General features: G+C 38.4%; 1 protein-coding gene across 2 annotated transcripts; it reads right to left on the bottom strand.

Annotated features, from left to right (window-relative positions):
- Window positions 1-398: 398 nt before the first annotated feature.
- lysmd4 (LysM, putative peptidoglycan-binding, domain containing 4) lies at window positions 399-4,258 on the bottom strand. 2 transcript variants are annotated; one of them, XM_022191331.2, is made up of 3 exons: window positions 4,134-4,258; window positions 2,011-2,288; window positions 399-1,906 (listed from the first exon to the last, which is right to left on the bottom strand). In XM_022191331.2, the coding sequence occupies exons 2-3, from the start codon at window positions 2,272-2,274 to the stop codon at window positions 1,355-1,357; spliced, it is 816 nt and encodes a 271-aa protein (XP_022047023.1). In that variant the 5' UTR covers window positions 2,275-2,288; window positions 4,134-4,258; the 3' UTR covers window positions 399-1,354. The 2 variants fall into 2 exon arrangements, with proteins under 2 accessions (XP_022047023.1, XP_022047022.1); XM_022191330.2 differs by having other exon boundaries at window positions 4,097-4,255.
- Between the last annotated feature and the right edge of the window lie 11,540 nt (window positions 4,259-15,798).

Raw genomic sequence — 15,798 nt, 5'->3', positions numbered from 1 at the left:
AAATAAACTTGCTTTGTCAGTTGTTTGTGGGTCTACTTTGAAAACCTTGTACATCATATGGCTTTAGGTTAAATACTAAAGTACTTACAACATAAAGGTACAAAGAATTCATATTAATTTTCAAATCATCCATCAGCTGGTCATACATAAGACTGACCTCCTCTACTACGTTTGTTTGGATGCTGCCATCTTTTGGCATGTAAGGGTACTGCAATGAATAAATGTGGATTTAAAACAATTTCTAAAATACACTATCCACAACAAATTTAACAGTAATTTTTTGAATATTTGCTGTCAGTACTAAGTAATTGTATCCCCTATGTACTGTGAATTTTTAAATAATTGTGATTAAATGATCTTTGACAAAAAACTCAGTCCTGAAACACCACAGACACATCACCAGGTCAGAATGCTTTATAAACATTCATGCCTATAAGATTTTCAACTTAGAACACGAAGAACAAAAAGACTAACATTTGTCAATTTTACATCCCAAAATGATTTAAAGATTGACTTACAGTTTTGAAAATATCTCAACAAAATATATTGCTTTTTTTCAGTTTCATTCATTCAATGAAAGCATCATTTCCGAGAATGAAAAGTGCACGGCGTTACCCAAATTCACCATCTGCTCGTGGTGGACATGCTTTACAATCTGAGCTTAAGGCACTTAATTAGGCACATAATTCAGGGAGTTCATAGGTGATATTTTAAAATGCATCACTTTTAAGCTTTGTATTTCAAAGACATCCTTAAATGAGCACTGACAACGTACCAAGTATATTGCACAACACTGTTACTGTAAACAGATTCACATGTTTGGCACAGGCAGTCCCAGAAAAAAAGACATGTCACTAAGCAACAAACACAGAAAAAAGCACACTAATAATGCCAAACAGTTTATCTTCACATGGTTTTGGTAACCAGGGAACACAGCTTATCTCCTCTTTTATCAGTTTTTGGCAAAAGTTTGAAGTTTTACTGCTCATGTGAGGAGGTTAAAGTTAAAACTAGTTAATATTTCAACTTCAGTGACGCACATGGCAAACTATAATCTCCCAAACTCTAAAAGGAGTTTTCATATGAAGTCACACTAATATTTCAGGAACTGTATATAACAAAATGTGATTATTTGTTGGTGTCCTAGTATTCTGATATTTCACATCACTTTAAGACAGTCGTCAGTATATCTGCCTCAAGAATCACAGTTATGGTACAATAAAAGGTAAAATTCACTGCTGGTGATTCGGTACACGGTGTTATTGCACTTAGGGTTAAAAGAGTGAGCGATTTGACATCACCATGATTGTCATCTACTTCCAAGATCATAATATCTTAAAGATGACTCCAGTGTTCAAACGTGCACTATCCTGGTTCCCTCTGTACCAATGTTTGCCCCTGTAGCATTAGAAGAGGAGCTGGACGACTGATGAGCAACATCCGTGGGTAAAACTACTCCGTTAGCTTTTGTTTTGAAGTAAATTACATAAAATAATGGCAGGACGATACCTATTAGGAGCATTGCAACTACAGCGTTCCACCATTGGATCCCCCAGTCTGCACCGTGACTCATCAGGCGTTTTCCTCTGAAACCAAACCTCCGTGTTTTCTCAAAGTTATCCAAAGAATCCTCGTCTTGATCAGCTGTGGTCTGAATCAATTTGTCAATATCGTTATCCACCTCCATGAGAAAGTCTGTGACCTCTTGTAGATGAGGCTGGACTCTGGCTCTGTCCTGAGGTTTGGCTGGCGTTGGAGACGAATGTGGCATTTCTTCTCGAGGATCACTCGTGTCTGACAAAGTGTCTGCTAAAAAGCTGTGTTTCTGAACCGGTATTTTGATAGATTTCAGGGCAAACAGATCTTGTTCCTGCATTAGATTGTTCACCCGCTTTATGTCCGCCACCTGTTGAAAGAAATACAAACGTAGTAACACAAATGCATGCACTAATGTCAAAAATTAGTGAAGAATAAACTCAGAAAAACTTCAATAACTGTGAAAGTCTTTACCTTGCAGCCGTATTGCAGCGCAAGCTTGTTGAGATTATCACCATCCACCAACTCCCGCTCCAGCAGCTGGACATTCCTCAGTCTGTCCTGCGTCTGATCCTGTGACGTTCGCGGCCTCATCTCCATGACACTGAGCTCCTCATCGTCTGAGGATACAGAATACTCGTTCGGCCTCCTCTTGAACATGTACACCTGGCCATCTGCGCTGGCGTGAACATCCACGGGGGCCTGGAAAGCCCGCGGACCATGCTCCCCCCTCCACATTATGAAACATCAACCTGGAAATGTCCCAGTGTCAATATTAAAGCAGGGACACAACTAATATTTACACAACTACCACAGAATAATACATTTAACAGCTGAACTTACACAAAGAAAAGGTACACATAGAAAACAAGTTAGAGTATATCCTACATAGCTTATTCTTTTAGCAAAAAATACAAATGCAAAGTGTAGACAAAATTACTAAATTACTAAATATATCGCATATTTAAGAAGATACTGCATTTGCATATTAAATGTAAGATTTCAGAAAACATAATTTATATAGCACTCTTAAGAACAATGTACACAAAGTGCTTTGGCAGTTAAAACATGCAACACAGACAATCAAACAAGATATCTGCAACAAGCCAGAGCAGTCAATTAAAATAAATGGTAAAAAAGATAACAAATTAAACAAATGATTAGCTAAATAAGCAATCACAAGAAACAAAGGAATTAGGCAGTTTTAAAAATTAAAGAATAAGATTGGGGGATAAAGTTAGAAATCAAAAATCAAAGAATTAAAAAAAATTAGAAAGACCACATCACACCAAGGAACCAGGAAGTTAAAAGTACAATAAAACAAGAGAGAACATCTAAAAATAAACAGGACATAATACAGAAAAAAACAAAACTAAGTAAAGCTAAAAGTAAACCTCACATAAATGCAGGTCTCTAAAGTGGGCTTTCAGAAGTGATTTAAAATAAATTACTGACTGCAAGCCTTATCTCCTACAGCATGAAAAACAAAAAAATATTAATGCAAGTAATCAACTGGGGTAATAACTGTTAACTGTAACCCGTAGAAAGTGGTTTGCAATAAACATTTACAAATTTTTACAAAACATATCTTTATAGAATGTTTTCTTAAAATGAGTCATTGTCCATACTCTAAACGAGAGATATCCACTTAACCTTTGCATACAGCATACATTCTAGTTTTAATCATGTAAATGTATATATACTTAAGGTCTTAACAGGAGTTTGTTACATCATTCAAAGCCTGATTTAGATAATATTTTATTCCTAAAATCACTGCGTTGACTAATTTCTGATTTATGGAGTGATGACAGAGACATACATACTCTACATGCAAAAACAAATTTAAAAAAAAAAAAAAAAAAAACGAAAGAGAAACTGACTTCAAGTAATATCCAAATTTGTCATTTTTAGATACCTAATGCTCATTTGCCAAATTAAGTACAAAAAAGAGGAAACTTCCCAAGCTAAAATAAGAGAAAATTCCCAAAGTAAGCAATAAAGTAAGGAAGGTTCATTATGTTATTTATTAGGTTAAAAACTTAACCATGTTCACCTGTACTGTCTAACTTAGTACTTAGTACTCACAGGAGGTAATTATTTTACTTGGCAGCAAACTAATATCTAAGTGCAGCTGCTGTGGTTTTCAGCCAGCAACGACTCGAATTTCATACTCATTAATGTAGTGAATCCAACAGTTATTTTTATCGCTATAACGTGAACCGTTTGAAGACAGGAGGTGTACTTATAAGTTGTTTAGTTTGAGGAAATTTTGTAATCTTGAGCTAAATAAATAACACTGTCTTGACATATTTACAAAGCTCTGTTGTCGGAGCGCACTCGGAGCACTTGAAGGCAGCACTAACTTTAGCTAACATGCTAAGCACGGCTAATGCTAGCAGCTTAGCTTTAGCTCTGACGTTGGGCATGTGTTCACCGACTATCGGCTCCATGACAGACGACAAGTCAGCGACCTGCTTCACTTCAGCTGAAGTTACTGTTACACCGTGTGTAAAACACCGGATGGACTGCTGTTACTTACGGGAAATTCACTTTTACCGACCTTTTAAGCTCAGACTGCGCTGTTTCCATCTAGTTACCTTGTCCAGATGCTTTGTCAACAGTAGCTCAGACGCCGCCTTCCCAAGACAGCGCTCCCAGCTTCACTTGTTAGCACTGGGCAACATGTCTATGAGCATGGACGGTAGCTGCTGCTTAGCCTTCTTCTTCTTCAGCACGATTAACGAATGTTGTATGCAAGAGCGCCGCCTGCTGTTCTGAAACAGCATCATTATAAACTGCAAAAGATGTTTTTTGCTATTTTATGTATTTATAGCCTATGCACATAGATAAATACAATAAGTTATTTCCTCCAAAAGTTATCCTCCAAAAATATCCTTTACTTTTGTGCAATATTTAGTAATATGGCCTGAGTTATATGTGCCTCGAAATGTGTAAATACTGTATATTGACCTTAAATACATCTAATATTTCTATAGATTTTAAAATTAGAAGTGTTTTTTATAGTATTGTGCAGCAGGTTTTTCAGAGTATATACTAACCTTTTAGTAAGTTACTAACCTGCCTGTCTTGTCTGTTTGTTATTTCTGTTGTTATATGTAGTGCAATTTCTCTGGGGATTAATAAAATATCTATCTATCTATCTATCTATCTATCTATCTATCTATCTATCTATCTATCTATCTATCTATCTATCTATCTATCTATCTATCTATCTATCTATCTATCTATCTATCTATCTATCATACCCATTACAAGGTCACAGTTTTAATTCTGAATCCAATCTCTGTTTTGCTGTTTGTGGCCCTAAATCTAGATACATATAAGATGACAGATGGTAAATGTTAAAAGGATAGAATCAAAGGCTTAAAATTGCTGTATTAAGAGAGAAATTATCATGCATAAGTAATAGTCAAGAGGACAAACAGATATAAATATGTGCATTGAAGAAACATACTGAAGCATTATGCAAATGGTGTTCTTTTCTGACAGGTAATACTTGGTGAATTAACAAAATATTAGATGCTGTGTTTGTGTTCTTTATTATTTCTTCATCATTTCAAATTTTCTAAAATCAAACAAACAAAAAAACAGTCAGGTTCTTCATTGAGACGAGCAACTTTAAAAAAAAAAAAAAAAAATCAAGTCCACAAATGCACCAGCATTGTTTTTGAAAGACAGAAAAAAAGAAAAATAAAAAAGCAAAGATTTTTCATTTACTCTTTCACTTCTTCTCACATGGAGTCAGAATGCAGACATAACAGCCCACAGGCTTGAAACTGAGACAGTACTGGTGTTCACAGGTTATTTTATGGCTATTCTTATGTAATTCGGCTGATTGGAAATCTCAAGTTTTGTTTAAATGATTACATGTTTTTAAACTTGTGTGTCTATGATCACAGGTATATTTGCTCTTGATGTTGTTATTGGGGCCTGTATTTTAAAAATGGTCTTTCTAAAGTATTTGTTTTTTGGTGTTTATATGAAGGCAATACTTTTAGAGACGATGCAACTATTGAGAGGTGACACAGTTTGGAATTATTTCACATTTAATTGATAGTGCACAAGGGTGTACTCACTTCTGTTGTATGCTGTAGACAGAATTAAAACTGGAAATGTAAATGATAGTAAAATGTAGATTTCTGGTGCTTTAGAAAAAAAATCATGTTGAGAACCTTCCTTTTTAAAAAAGATATGTAATGGACAATTACAGACTTTTTTTTTTTTTTAAATGACACATTTTCTAAAATGTTATGTTAAAGTATGCAGATTGGGTACTACCTGAAAAACATGCTGTAGTTCGCAGAAATGTCCAATACACAAAGTTTCAAATCAACATCCTAATATGTGCTTTGGACATTTTATTTCCATTAGTCTGAAAGAACATGTTGTTGAAGCTAAATATCCAAAAATCTTAGAATTGATCAGTACACAAGAAACAATGTGCCTGTAGGGTCTTTCCTTAGGAATGAAATATTGATAGCATAATGCATGAAGGGGATGTTTTGTTTGGGATAACTCACATGAGAATATCCACATACTAAATTATTAAGTAGATCTCTTTAATGTATCAGAGGTTAAAAATAAAAACAAGGAAAATTAGGTTGTGGCCCCTTTAGCTTCTCCATAGAAATAGCTAAGAGTGATTATAACCTCAAAAATAACAGTGACCAAATGTCTATTTTACAGTGAAGTGAGGAAACTGGCATTTTCAGATTGTAGAATTAAACAAGAGACATGAACACCTTTGCAAAGAATATTAAAAAAAATGTACAACTAAGAAGTAGTTCAAAAGTGGATAGACAGAATATCGATGCAATCCATGGGAATACAGTCAGATTCATCTTAAAAGTCAAGAAAAAGTTAAATTTTGCTGATATTTAATATTGTTTTTGTCTCATCAAATTAAAGTCCTATTTTGAAGGTATGTCAAAGTTTTTATAGGTGTAACACCTAAGCAAAATACTCCATACGTGCCTCAGTACAATGTTTTTTTTATTCAAAAAGTACTAGCTCTGCACTAAAAATGCACACAAATAATACATTATAGCAAGTTTCATTAGATTATAGTGCTTAGTTTTGTTCACTACAGACTTAAAAATGAAAAACTTACAGAAAAATTCCACTTAAAGTCTTTAACATGAGCAAAGCGCTTCTCTGTTTCTGACAACTGTTGGTAGAAAGATATCATTACATCTCATCTAAGTCAGTGAACCACAGCGGTCATTTTTCCTCCTCTTGTTGTTAGAAAGTGAATATTGGTTTGCATGTCTGCAGGACCAAAGAGGTTTCAGGGGTCAGAATGGAGGCAGTGCTTGCTTTGACCACTAGATGGGTCTATTGATCTTTCATGTCTCTGGCTGGATGAGCTGCTTTCTTTTTATCAGAGGGTTGGTGGTGGATGAGATCAGCTCTTTTGTCTGACCCAGCCTACCTTAACCCAAGCAACCAATCCACCAATCTGCCCTGACCTTAACCACCAATCACAGCAGAGCGCCCTGCATCCCTCTGGTTGATACAATCTGGGCCTTAACAGGTGAACATGGCTTTGAGGACAATATGGCACGAGGCAAAGCATTGCTTTTTTTGTTTACTAATCTGAAGCAGGAGAAAAACATGTCTGTGACAGTGGAAGTGGTTAGCACTTTCGCCTTGCAGCAAGAAGATCCCCGGTTCAAATCCCGGGGTGGGCCTGGGATCTTTCTGCATGGAGTTTGCATGTTCTCTATGTGTATGCGTGGGTTTTCTCCGGGCACTCCGGCTTCCTCCCACAGTCCAAAAATATGCTGAGGTTAATTGATAACTCTAAATTGCTCGTAGGTGTGAATGTGTGTGTGATTGTTCATCTGTATATGTATATGTAGCCCTGAGACAGACTGGCGACCTGTCCAGGGTATCCCCTGCCTTCGCCCGAGTCAGCTGAGATAGGCTCCAGCTCCCCAGCGACCCTAGTGAGGATAAAGCGGTGTATAGAGAATGGATGGATGGACTACATGACTGGTGCATACATATAGTAGCCTAAGCCAGAACCTGTTTCATCACACTGTTGTGGTAGCCTTTGTTAACAAAGTCTGTAAAGGAGGATATTTAAACAGAATTTAATTGGTCATTGCTGCCATGATCTTGTTCAAGCAAAATTGTTGGGCTTCACTCTATAATACAATATTTTAAAGTCTCGATCTTATTATGAGAAGTGCCCTTATGTTATCAGTTGGTGGTATAGTCTATTAATTTTAACATTGCGGATTAAGTATTTGCTGTTCCAACATGTTCCTGTGACAGACTGGCGACCTGTCCAGGGTGTCCCCTGCCTTTGCCCGAGTCAGCTGAGATACGCTCCAGCACCCCCCATGACCCTAGTGAGGATAAGGCGGTGTATAGAGAACAGATGGATGGATGGATGTTCCAACATAACATCTCTACAACACAATGTATGTAACTAAACAGCTACATACGATTTTATTGGAAATGATAATGGGCAGATGGAGAGTGGGGTCATGTGCCAGAAATTACAAGTCAGTAACAAGTGTTTGAGCAAACAAATGCAGTAGTAATGTACGTTATAATTTTTTGAATATTTTTTGATAATGTAGATGTCAGGCCTGGTCGGACCCCCTGGCGGTCCGGTATCTGTTGTAAGTCCAACAAGTTTGTCCCAGGGCAGTTTCATGTCGGTTACACTTGGACATACGTTTTCAAAAATGTCTTTTCCTGTCGTTGTCCCGTGCATCGATTTAATGTCCAATATTTCCTCTGTAACGCTCAAATCGGAGTCCACTCCACGGATGAAGACAGCTAGCTGTGCAGTGTCCGTCATGTCAGTACTTTCATCAACAGCAAGAGAGTATGCAATAAACTCTTTGCTTCTTTCAATCAACCATGTTCTTAAATCAGTGGCCATCTGACAAACCCGATCAGCAACTGTATTTCTACTCAGGCTTATATTTGCCAACATCTGCTTTTTGTCTGGACACCTTCAGCATACAGTTCTTCAGAAACTCTCCCTCGGTAAATGGCCTGGTTTGGCTATCTCTTCTGCCACAATAAAGCTTGCTTTCACAGCAGCTTCACTTTGTGTTTTTGTTCTGGTGAAAAATGTCTGCTGAGATGTCAGATTCTTCTTTAACTCCTCTACTTTCTGTAGCTTCTGGTCTGCATGCAAGTTTTTCAGCTTGTCCTGATGTTTTGTCTCAAAGTGCCATCTTACATTAAATTCCTTAATTATAGCCACATTAGCTCCACAAATAAGACACTCGGTTTTACCGGCAATGTCAACATACATAAATTCAGAGTACATAAACTTCAGAGTATCATGGCCAGGGGAGGTGTCAAGGTCCCATAACCTATCAACAGGGGTCCCTCAGGGGCCAGTGCTTGGTCCCTTACTCTTCTCTCTGTACACCACCTCACTTGGTGCAGTGATCCGCTCCCATGGCTTCTGACTCAACAGGCCACACAACTTCTGGTTCAGGCTCTTGTGATGTCACGCATTGACTACTGCAACTCTCTTCTGGCAGGTCTCCCTGCATGTACAGTCAAACCTTGATCCAGAATGCAGCAGCACGTTTGGTCTTCAACCAGCCCAAAAGAGCTCATGTCACTCCCCTTTTCATCTCCCTTCACTGGCTTCCAGTTGCAGCCAGAATCAAACTCAAAACTCTCCTCCTGGCTTACAAAACATTTACAAGAATGGCCCCAGCCTACCTGGATTCCCTGATCCAGTTCTACTCCCCTTCACGCCCGCTTCGCTCTGCATGTGAGAGACGCCTGGTGCTTCCAGCCCAGCACGGCTCGAAATCTCTAGCCAGACTCTTCTCCTCTGTTGTTCCCAGACGGTGGAACAAACTACCAAACTCTGTGCGTTCTGCTGAGCCCCTTTCTACTTTTAAGAGACAATTGAAGACTCAGTTGTTCAGAGAACACCTAGGCACTTAATCCGACTCCACCTTAGGGGTAGAATAAGTCAGGTGGTCCAGAAACCAGCACTTTTTAGCACTGACAAAGTTGAAAAAACCCCCCAAAAAAACAAAAAAAAGAGAGGGGGGGTGGTTGGCAGTTCTTCTGCAACTTGATGGCAACACCTTTGACCAATCGCACTTGAAGCACTTTTGCACTTACTACAGGTTTTTCCTTATGTCAGAATTCTTGCTTGTCTTGTACGTCGCTTTGGAGAAAAGCATCTGCTAAATGAAATTGTAGAATTGTAGAAACTCAGCCTCCCATCGCTTTGAAAGGCTCTGTTTTCAGAATCAACTTTTCTTTTCACCATTGTTAAGGGCTAGCTTTGACGTTACAATGGGGTTGCAGACAATAACAGATGGCAATCCCAGGTAACCTATCATTCGGCAAGGCAGCTGTTGCGCTGCATTATGGGATCTGTAGTTTGTGTTATCAGCGCTTCATAACGTCGGGTCATTAATAACAATAATAAATCAATGTAACATGATCTCGCGGCCGGATATAATTGTATTACCGGCCGGATGTGGCCCGCGGGCCTTGAGTTTGACACATGTGCCCTAAACAGTGACATTAACCGTGGCATCTCACCCAAACAGCGGTAAAAGTACTGGCATTAACCGTGGCATCCCCTAAACAGTGGCATCCCCTAAACAGTGGCATTAACCGTGGCATCTGGCGGTGCCACAAAAAGTGTCACTGCTAGCTGCCAGTGCCACAAATCGGACCTGCTGTCTCTCAGAAGAAGGAGAAGGAGAAGGGGGGCTGACCTGTCAAACACCTGCAGACGCGTGGCGGTTAGCAAAACGGAGCGTCCATTACAGCTCACAGCACGATGAGCGGTAAGTAAACTATGACATAACTAAAGCTAACAAGGTGGCACATTGTCATACAACCACGAATTTTTCATATAAAACCATAAATTGTTTCCTAAACTTGAAATATATCAACGCGGAGCAGAGGTATAGCTTCATAGCTAGCTTAAAACTGAGCTAGCTAAAACGTAGTCTGGAGAAACGCTAGCCAAACAATTGTTGCTGTTCGCACAAAACTAGCTTACTGTAAAACCTTTAAAACATTTGGCTAGCATTAGTTCCTTAATAGACGTTATGTCTCCTGACTTTTACACAGTAAAACCCCTGTGGTGTGTTTAAATGAGTGAGCCTTTTAGGTGATTGCAATGCATTCAGATATGCTAGTTGAAAGTTTCTTGTATAAAGTCATTTTTATGCTCTTGTAATTCAATTTAATGCTGAATATCTGTAGATGTCGTGTCTGACAAATTAATTTTCATAGCGTTTTTGCTGACGTAGTTGCATAACATTGTTCTGTACATTAACCAGCAATAAGTTTAGGTAAATAGAAGCTCAACGTTCAACAGCTAAACGGCTCTACCTGCAGGGTGCTAAAGACTTTGTTCATGTAAAAGTCAGGAGACATGGCGCCCAAGAAAAATACTACTAGCCAAACCTTTCAGAGGTTTTATAATGAGGTGTTATTATATGTTGGACTCCCAGCTTTTTGGCTAGCGTTCCTCCATACTTGGCTTTAACTGGCTCAATTAGAGGATCTACTTGGCGTTGATGTAATTACAGTTTATGTTGGCCTGCAGCTACCAATTATTTCCACTGGTTAATCTGTACATTATTATCTCAACCAGTAGCTGGTCAGAAAATAGTGAACATTATAGATCAGTGTTTTCCAAAGACTGAGATAATTTCCTCAAATGTCTTTTTTTATCCACAACCTAAACACATTTAGAAAAAAAATATAAAATATGCAGATTTGTGAAGCTAGAATCAGAGATTTGGATGCAGTTTTCTTAAAAGAAACAACAACAAAATGGAGAACTCCACTGATTTGATTCCTCTCAGTGTAGTTGCAGTGCTGTAACTGGTAATTCATATTCAGCGCAAGAACTGAATTCATAGTATTTCTGTAACTGGAGTATAACAGATTTGTTTCAATGCAGGCATCAAACTGTCAGATGGAGAATGACAGTGAACCAAGAGCAGAAGAGGATTAGGTAAGTTGGGCACTTTCAAATCACTCCAGGCGATGCTTCAGAGTAATGCAATGTCCTGTTAACATTGTACTTGTCCATATTGTAGAGCCTTTCTTAATTGTTTCAGAATATTTTTTTTCCTGTTCCAAGTGACTGGGTATGATTGCCTTTTGATACCATGAACCTAAAATGATATTTGTGAAATGTGTCGCTAGGGACAGAATTAAGTCCATGAAGTCAATAGATCATTGTTTTGAAACCAAACACATCTCTTATGTTGCACTCTGTTGTTCCTGTCTGCACATGTGTTTTGCAGAATGATGGTGTAGATTCTAAGAACTGTGATTGGGCAGCTTGAGCAGCTTTTGTTTTCTCCTGTAGTTTGATAGAGTTCGAAATTGTTTATAGTAAAGAGGTTAGTGATCTGCTTTTTAGAGACATACTTGCTACTTGCCATGATCTCTGTTCCCTTGCAGTCAATGAAAGTCTGTAAACACAATTCATTTGGTTGAATGATTTCAGTTGTTCCATGTTCAAGACAAAACATTCCCATAGCGAGTGGTGGCATGTAAACGTAACTTCTTTCCAGTGAATACTTAAGACACAGTTTTGCCTGATAATACACCCCATTGTGTTTGTGGTTGAATAACTGACTGTGAACAAGTGTAATTATATCATTGTCTTTCCTCCTTCCAAGTGTTGTGCTAAGTGACAACTGTTTCCATTGGCTGGAGAGACCATTTACCAATCAAAGCGTTGTTACTGGGATTTACAATTGGAAGAGCATCTTTTTATATATTTTTAAAGCTTGTTGCATCCAAAATGCTGATAGGCATGGATGAGTTTGAAGCAGCACAAGAAGTCAATTTACAAACATAGCTGAATATATTTTAAAAATCATGGAAACTGCTAATAGTATCTGGTAATGAAGCTTCTGTGTCAACTGAAATGATCCTATATGCACAGATTTATCACATGCTAGTAGTTTCTTATTGCAAAAAGAAGAAATAAAAAATGGCTCTCTGATAAACATAACAACTGCTGGTTTAAGGAATACAACAGGATTATGATGCCAAGAAGAGTTGAAATTGATAGGTAGTAAAATCAATCTACATAATAAACAGAAATGAAAAATTTGCAGGTTTAGCAGGGCATTTATTACTATACTACATTTATTTATCTATTTATTATTGGTATAATTATTACAGCTGGAGTGCACTCCAGTGTGATGTTTTCTGTCTGAATGATTGTTCTTGTCTTTACTCCATGAAAGTAGTGCCATCAGTCTTACTAATTAAACCATGTAACATTTATACATCATTTTCATCATGACAAGTGCTCACTCCATTTAGTTGCAGCCCCCACAATCAGAGGAGAAATCAGGTCTGGGATCTTGGTCTGACCTGATGTTTGGCCCAGATTATCTGGTAATGTGAAGCTTTTACTGATCTACACTTAAACCTTCTGAGCTGCTCAAAGACTCATCTGGGCAGCCTCAATAACATCAAGAATGTTTCATATTATTCGGGCTGGGCACGATTATCATGTTGCCAAACAAACATTCTAACCTTCTGTTAGCTACAGATATTAAAACTTATAGCTTACATCTAACCTGCAGTTCTTGCTGAAGAATAAACAGCCACTGTTGACTACGTTGTCCCAACCATTTTCTAATCCAAACCCCTTTAGCTGTCGGCTTTGTTTTTCTCTCGGTGCAGACTGTCAATAGCATTGCAAAAAGTTGTTGCATCACTGCATTTTATTTTTTTACATTATGTGAGGTAACTACTAGGGCTGGCCCGAATAGTGGTTTCTGGCCTCCGAATATTAGGGCCCTATTAAAGACGAATATCCGAATATTCGTTCCGCCCCGAAAACGTCCGACGGGGGTGGGGTGGGGGTGGGGGGGCGGCGCGGTGCAGCGGCGGAGGTGCGGTAGTGGCGGCGGGGGGTGGGGTGGGGTGAATATTCGGATACCAAATTAATATCCGGATAGTGCCGTAGCGAACGAATATCCGGATATTCGGGTACAGCCCAAGTAACTACTGATAACCTTAAAAATATCCTATAGCGTGTGATTTGCCATCATTTTCAAATCTGGGATTTTATGCATGTCGGAGATTAGAGAGAAGAGAAGTTGTTCCTTATGTGTGTGATGGAAGCAATCTGTTAGGATTTTAAAATTTCTGTTGTGTGTCATGCCTTCTGTGTATGTCTGAACGAAGCTGTAAAGAACATTGATGTAGAAATGACCTATGTCTAAATGACATATTGCTGCCACTTTAAACTGATTGATGAAGCCAGCAATGCTGCTTATTCCTTGTCTGAAAGGGGCTTAATAGTGACAGCAGTGTGTAGAAACTAAACGGACAGATTCCTGTGACGTGAAAATGAAGGGTTAGGTGTTAAGTGTTTATGATTAGGAAAAACTGTAAGATTCTTGGCTTTCGTGACTAAGATCAATGTGTTTTAATGCACCAGAAAAAACCTTTGTTGCTCCGTCAAGGATACAGCCTAGTTCTTACTTTTGGTGGTTATAGCGTTGATTTTTTATGCATTTTATGTTATTTTTAGTCATACAGGGCTCAGCTACAAGCAAGACGGGTTAAACATGAAGTTAATAGCAGTCATGCATATTCTAGTGTTTCTTTCCACATATCCATTCCCATTCAGCTGGAAACCCCAGATGACCTCCAGTTGACTTTTTAACAAGACAGCATAGTCAACTCTAAAGGAAATCTGAGTTTGTATTTAAGAATGTAAACCAGTGTGCTAATTAAATGAACCCCTCAATAGTGACTGATATTGTGTGCATACTGTTGGCCCCTTTTAACCGTGATTGCTGAGGAACTGTCTTTGTTATTTTATGGTCTGCCAGCGCAACCTCTGGATCGCATTAATGTGAACCTTGCTGTTGACTCCATTGTCTCATGAAGTCAACCTTTGCACTTGAAAAAGCTGAATGATGCTAAAGTTAATGTTGCCTTAGAGGGAATCATCATATCATTTACATTGCATTCAGATTCAGGGTGTAACGCTGAACGATGATCAACGGAGCGGCATGATGTCCCATATTTCAGGGCCACTGAGCAGCTTGTCCAACTGACAGAGAGAGAGAGGGAAAGCGAGGGGGTGAAGTGGAAAGAAGAGGGAGAGGGGTGAAAGGGAGGTAAGCAGGGACAGAGGAGTGGGGATAAAACCATGTACACTGCACATGTTGCCCGCAGAACTCCAGAAAGGGCTTTGCTTTAAATGATTCAGAGCAAAGATTAAATATTTATTGAGGTGAAACATTCATGTATGCCACATCTATGAACTCATTGCTGTATGGCTACATTATATCACGCTCCAGTATTGAGTCAAAAGTTTTTTTTTTTTTTCAGCGTTTGGTCATTTGTGAGAGATTTTCACCTTTTTTTTTTTTTTTTTACTAAAGCCAAAGGGCCAAACCTTTGCTCTAAAAACATAACAAACAAAAACACCAAAATTAATGTTGATTTTACAATAAAAGTCCTAACCAATAAAAAACTAGCTTGAAATGTACAAGGTGTCACATGTTCATTTATCTTTTTTTGATGCAGCTTTTTAAATGCTACGTTTGAAATTGTAGCTGCATTTTTGATTAATTAGTCTGGCTGCTGATTTAAATAAAATGCCTCATTAAGAAAAATATTTGCCGAATGTCTGTATGATTTAGATTGAAAGTAGTGTGAGGAGTTGAATTTTAGAACCTCATTTTTTGTGTGATTTTTTTTTCAAAAGTCAGTTCATATAGTGTTGAAAACAAGTGAAGTTTATGTACATGCACGTGCAGACAAATATTTCATGTCAGCTTTAGCACACAGTGGTATTTTTGGTCATTGTTGTTGAATTGTTGACACACGGCTAATTACGCCCAGTTGTTAAAACCATTCAATTATTTGTCTCTTAAAAAAGTAGAGAGAGAGATTTTTGGTTTTGTCTGCAGGGTGGATGCTGAGATGAACCACAGGTACCTGGAGGTTTGTCTCCGATACCCGCGGGGGTCCTGCTGCAGTCGGTGCGGGGAAACCAAATTGAATCCTTATGGCTCGGGGTCATGGCAACAGTTCAGATGTTTATTGATTAAATGTCAACTACCCAGGTGAACGTGATTCACAACTCACAGGGGCCTAAATCAACAATCCATCACCAGTAGAGCAACATTCAAACCTACACATCACCGCTGAGTGTTGAGATCTTTTATTGTAATATAATTCTACAGCGTTGTAAGACGGGTGAAGAGCTTTGTGCTGGAATATCGG

The sequence above is a fragment of the Acanthochromis polyacanthus genome, chromosome 8, assembly GCF_021347895.1.
Source record: "Acanthochromis polyacanthus isolate Apoly-LR-REF ecotype Palm Island chromosome 8, KAUST_Apoly_ChrSc, whole genome shotgun sequence".
Lineage (NCBI taxonomy): Eukaryota > Metazoa > Chordata > Actinopteri > Pomacentridae > Acanthochromis > Acanthochromis polyacanthus.
Note: the sequence above shows the minus strand (reverse complement) of the source record. Positions and strands in the feature narration are given on the sequence as shown.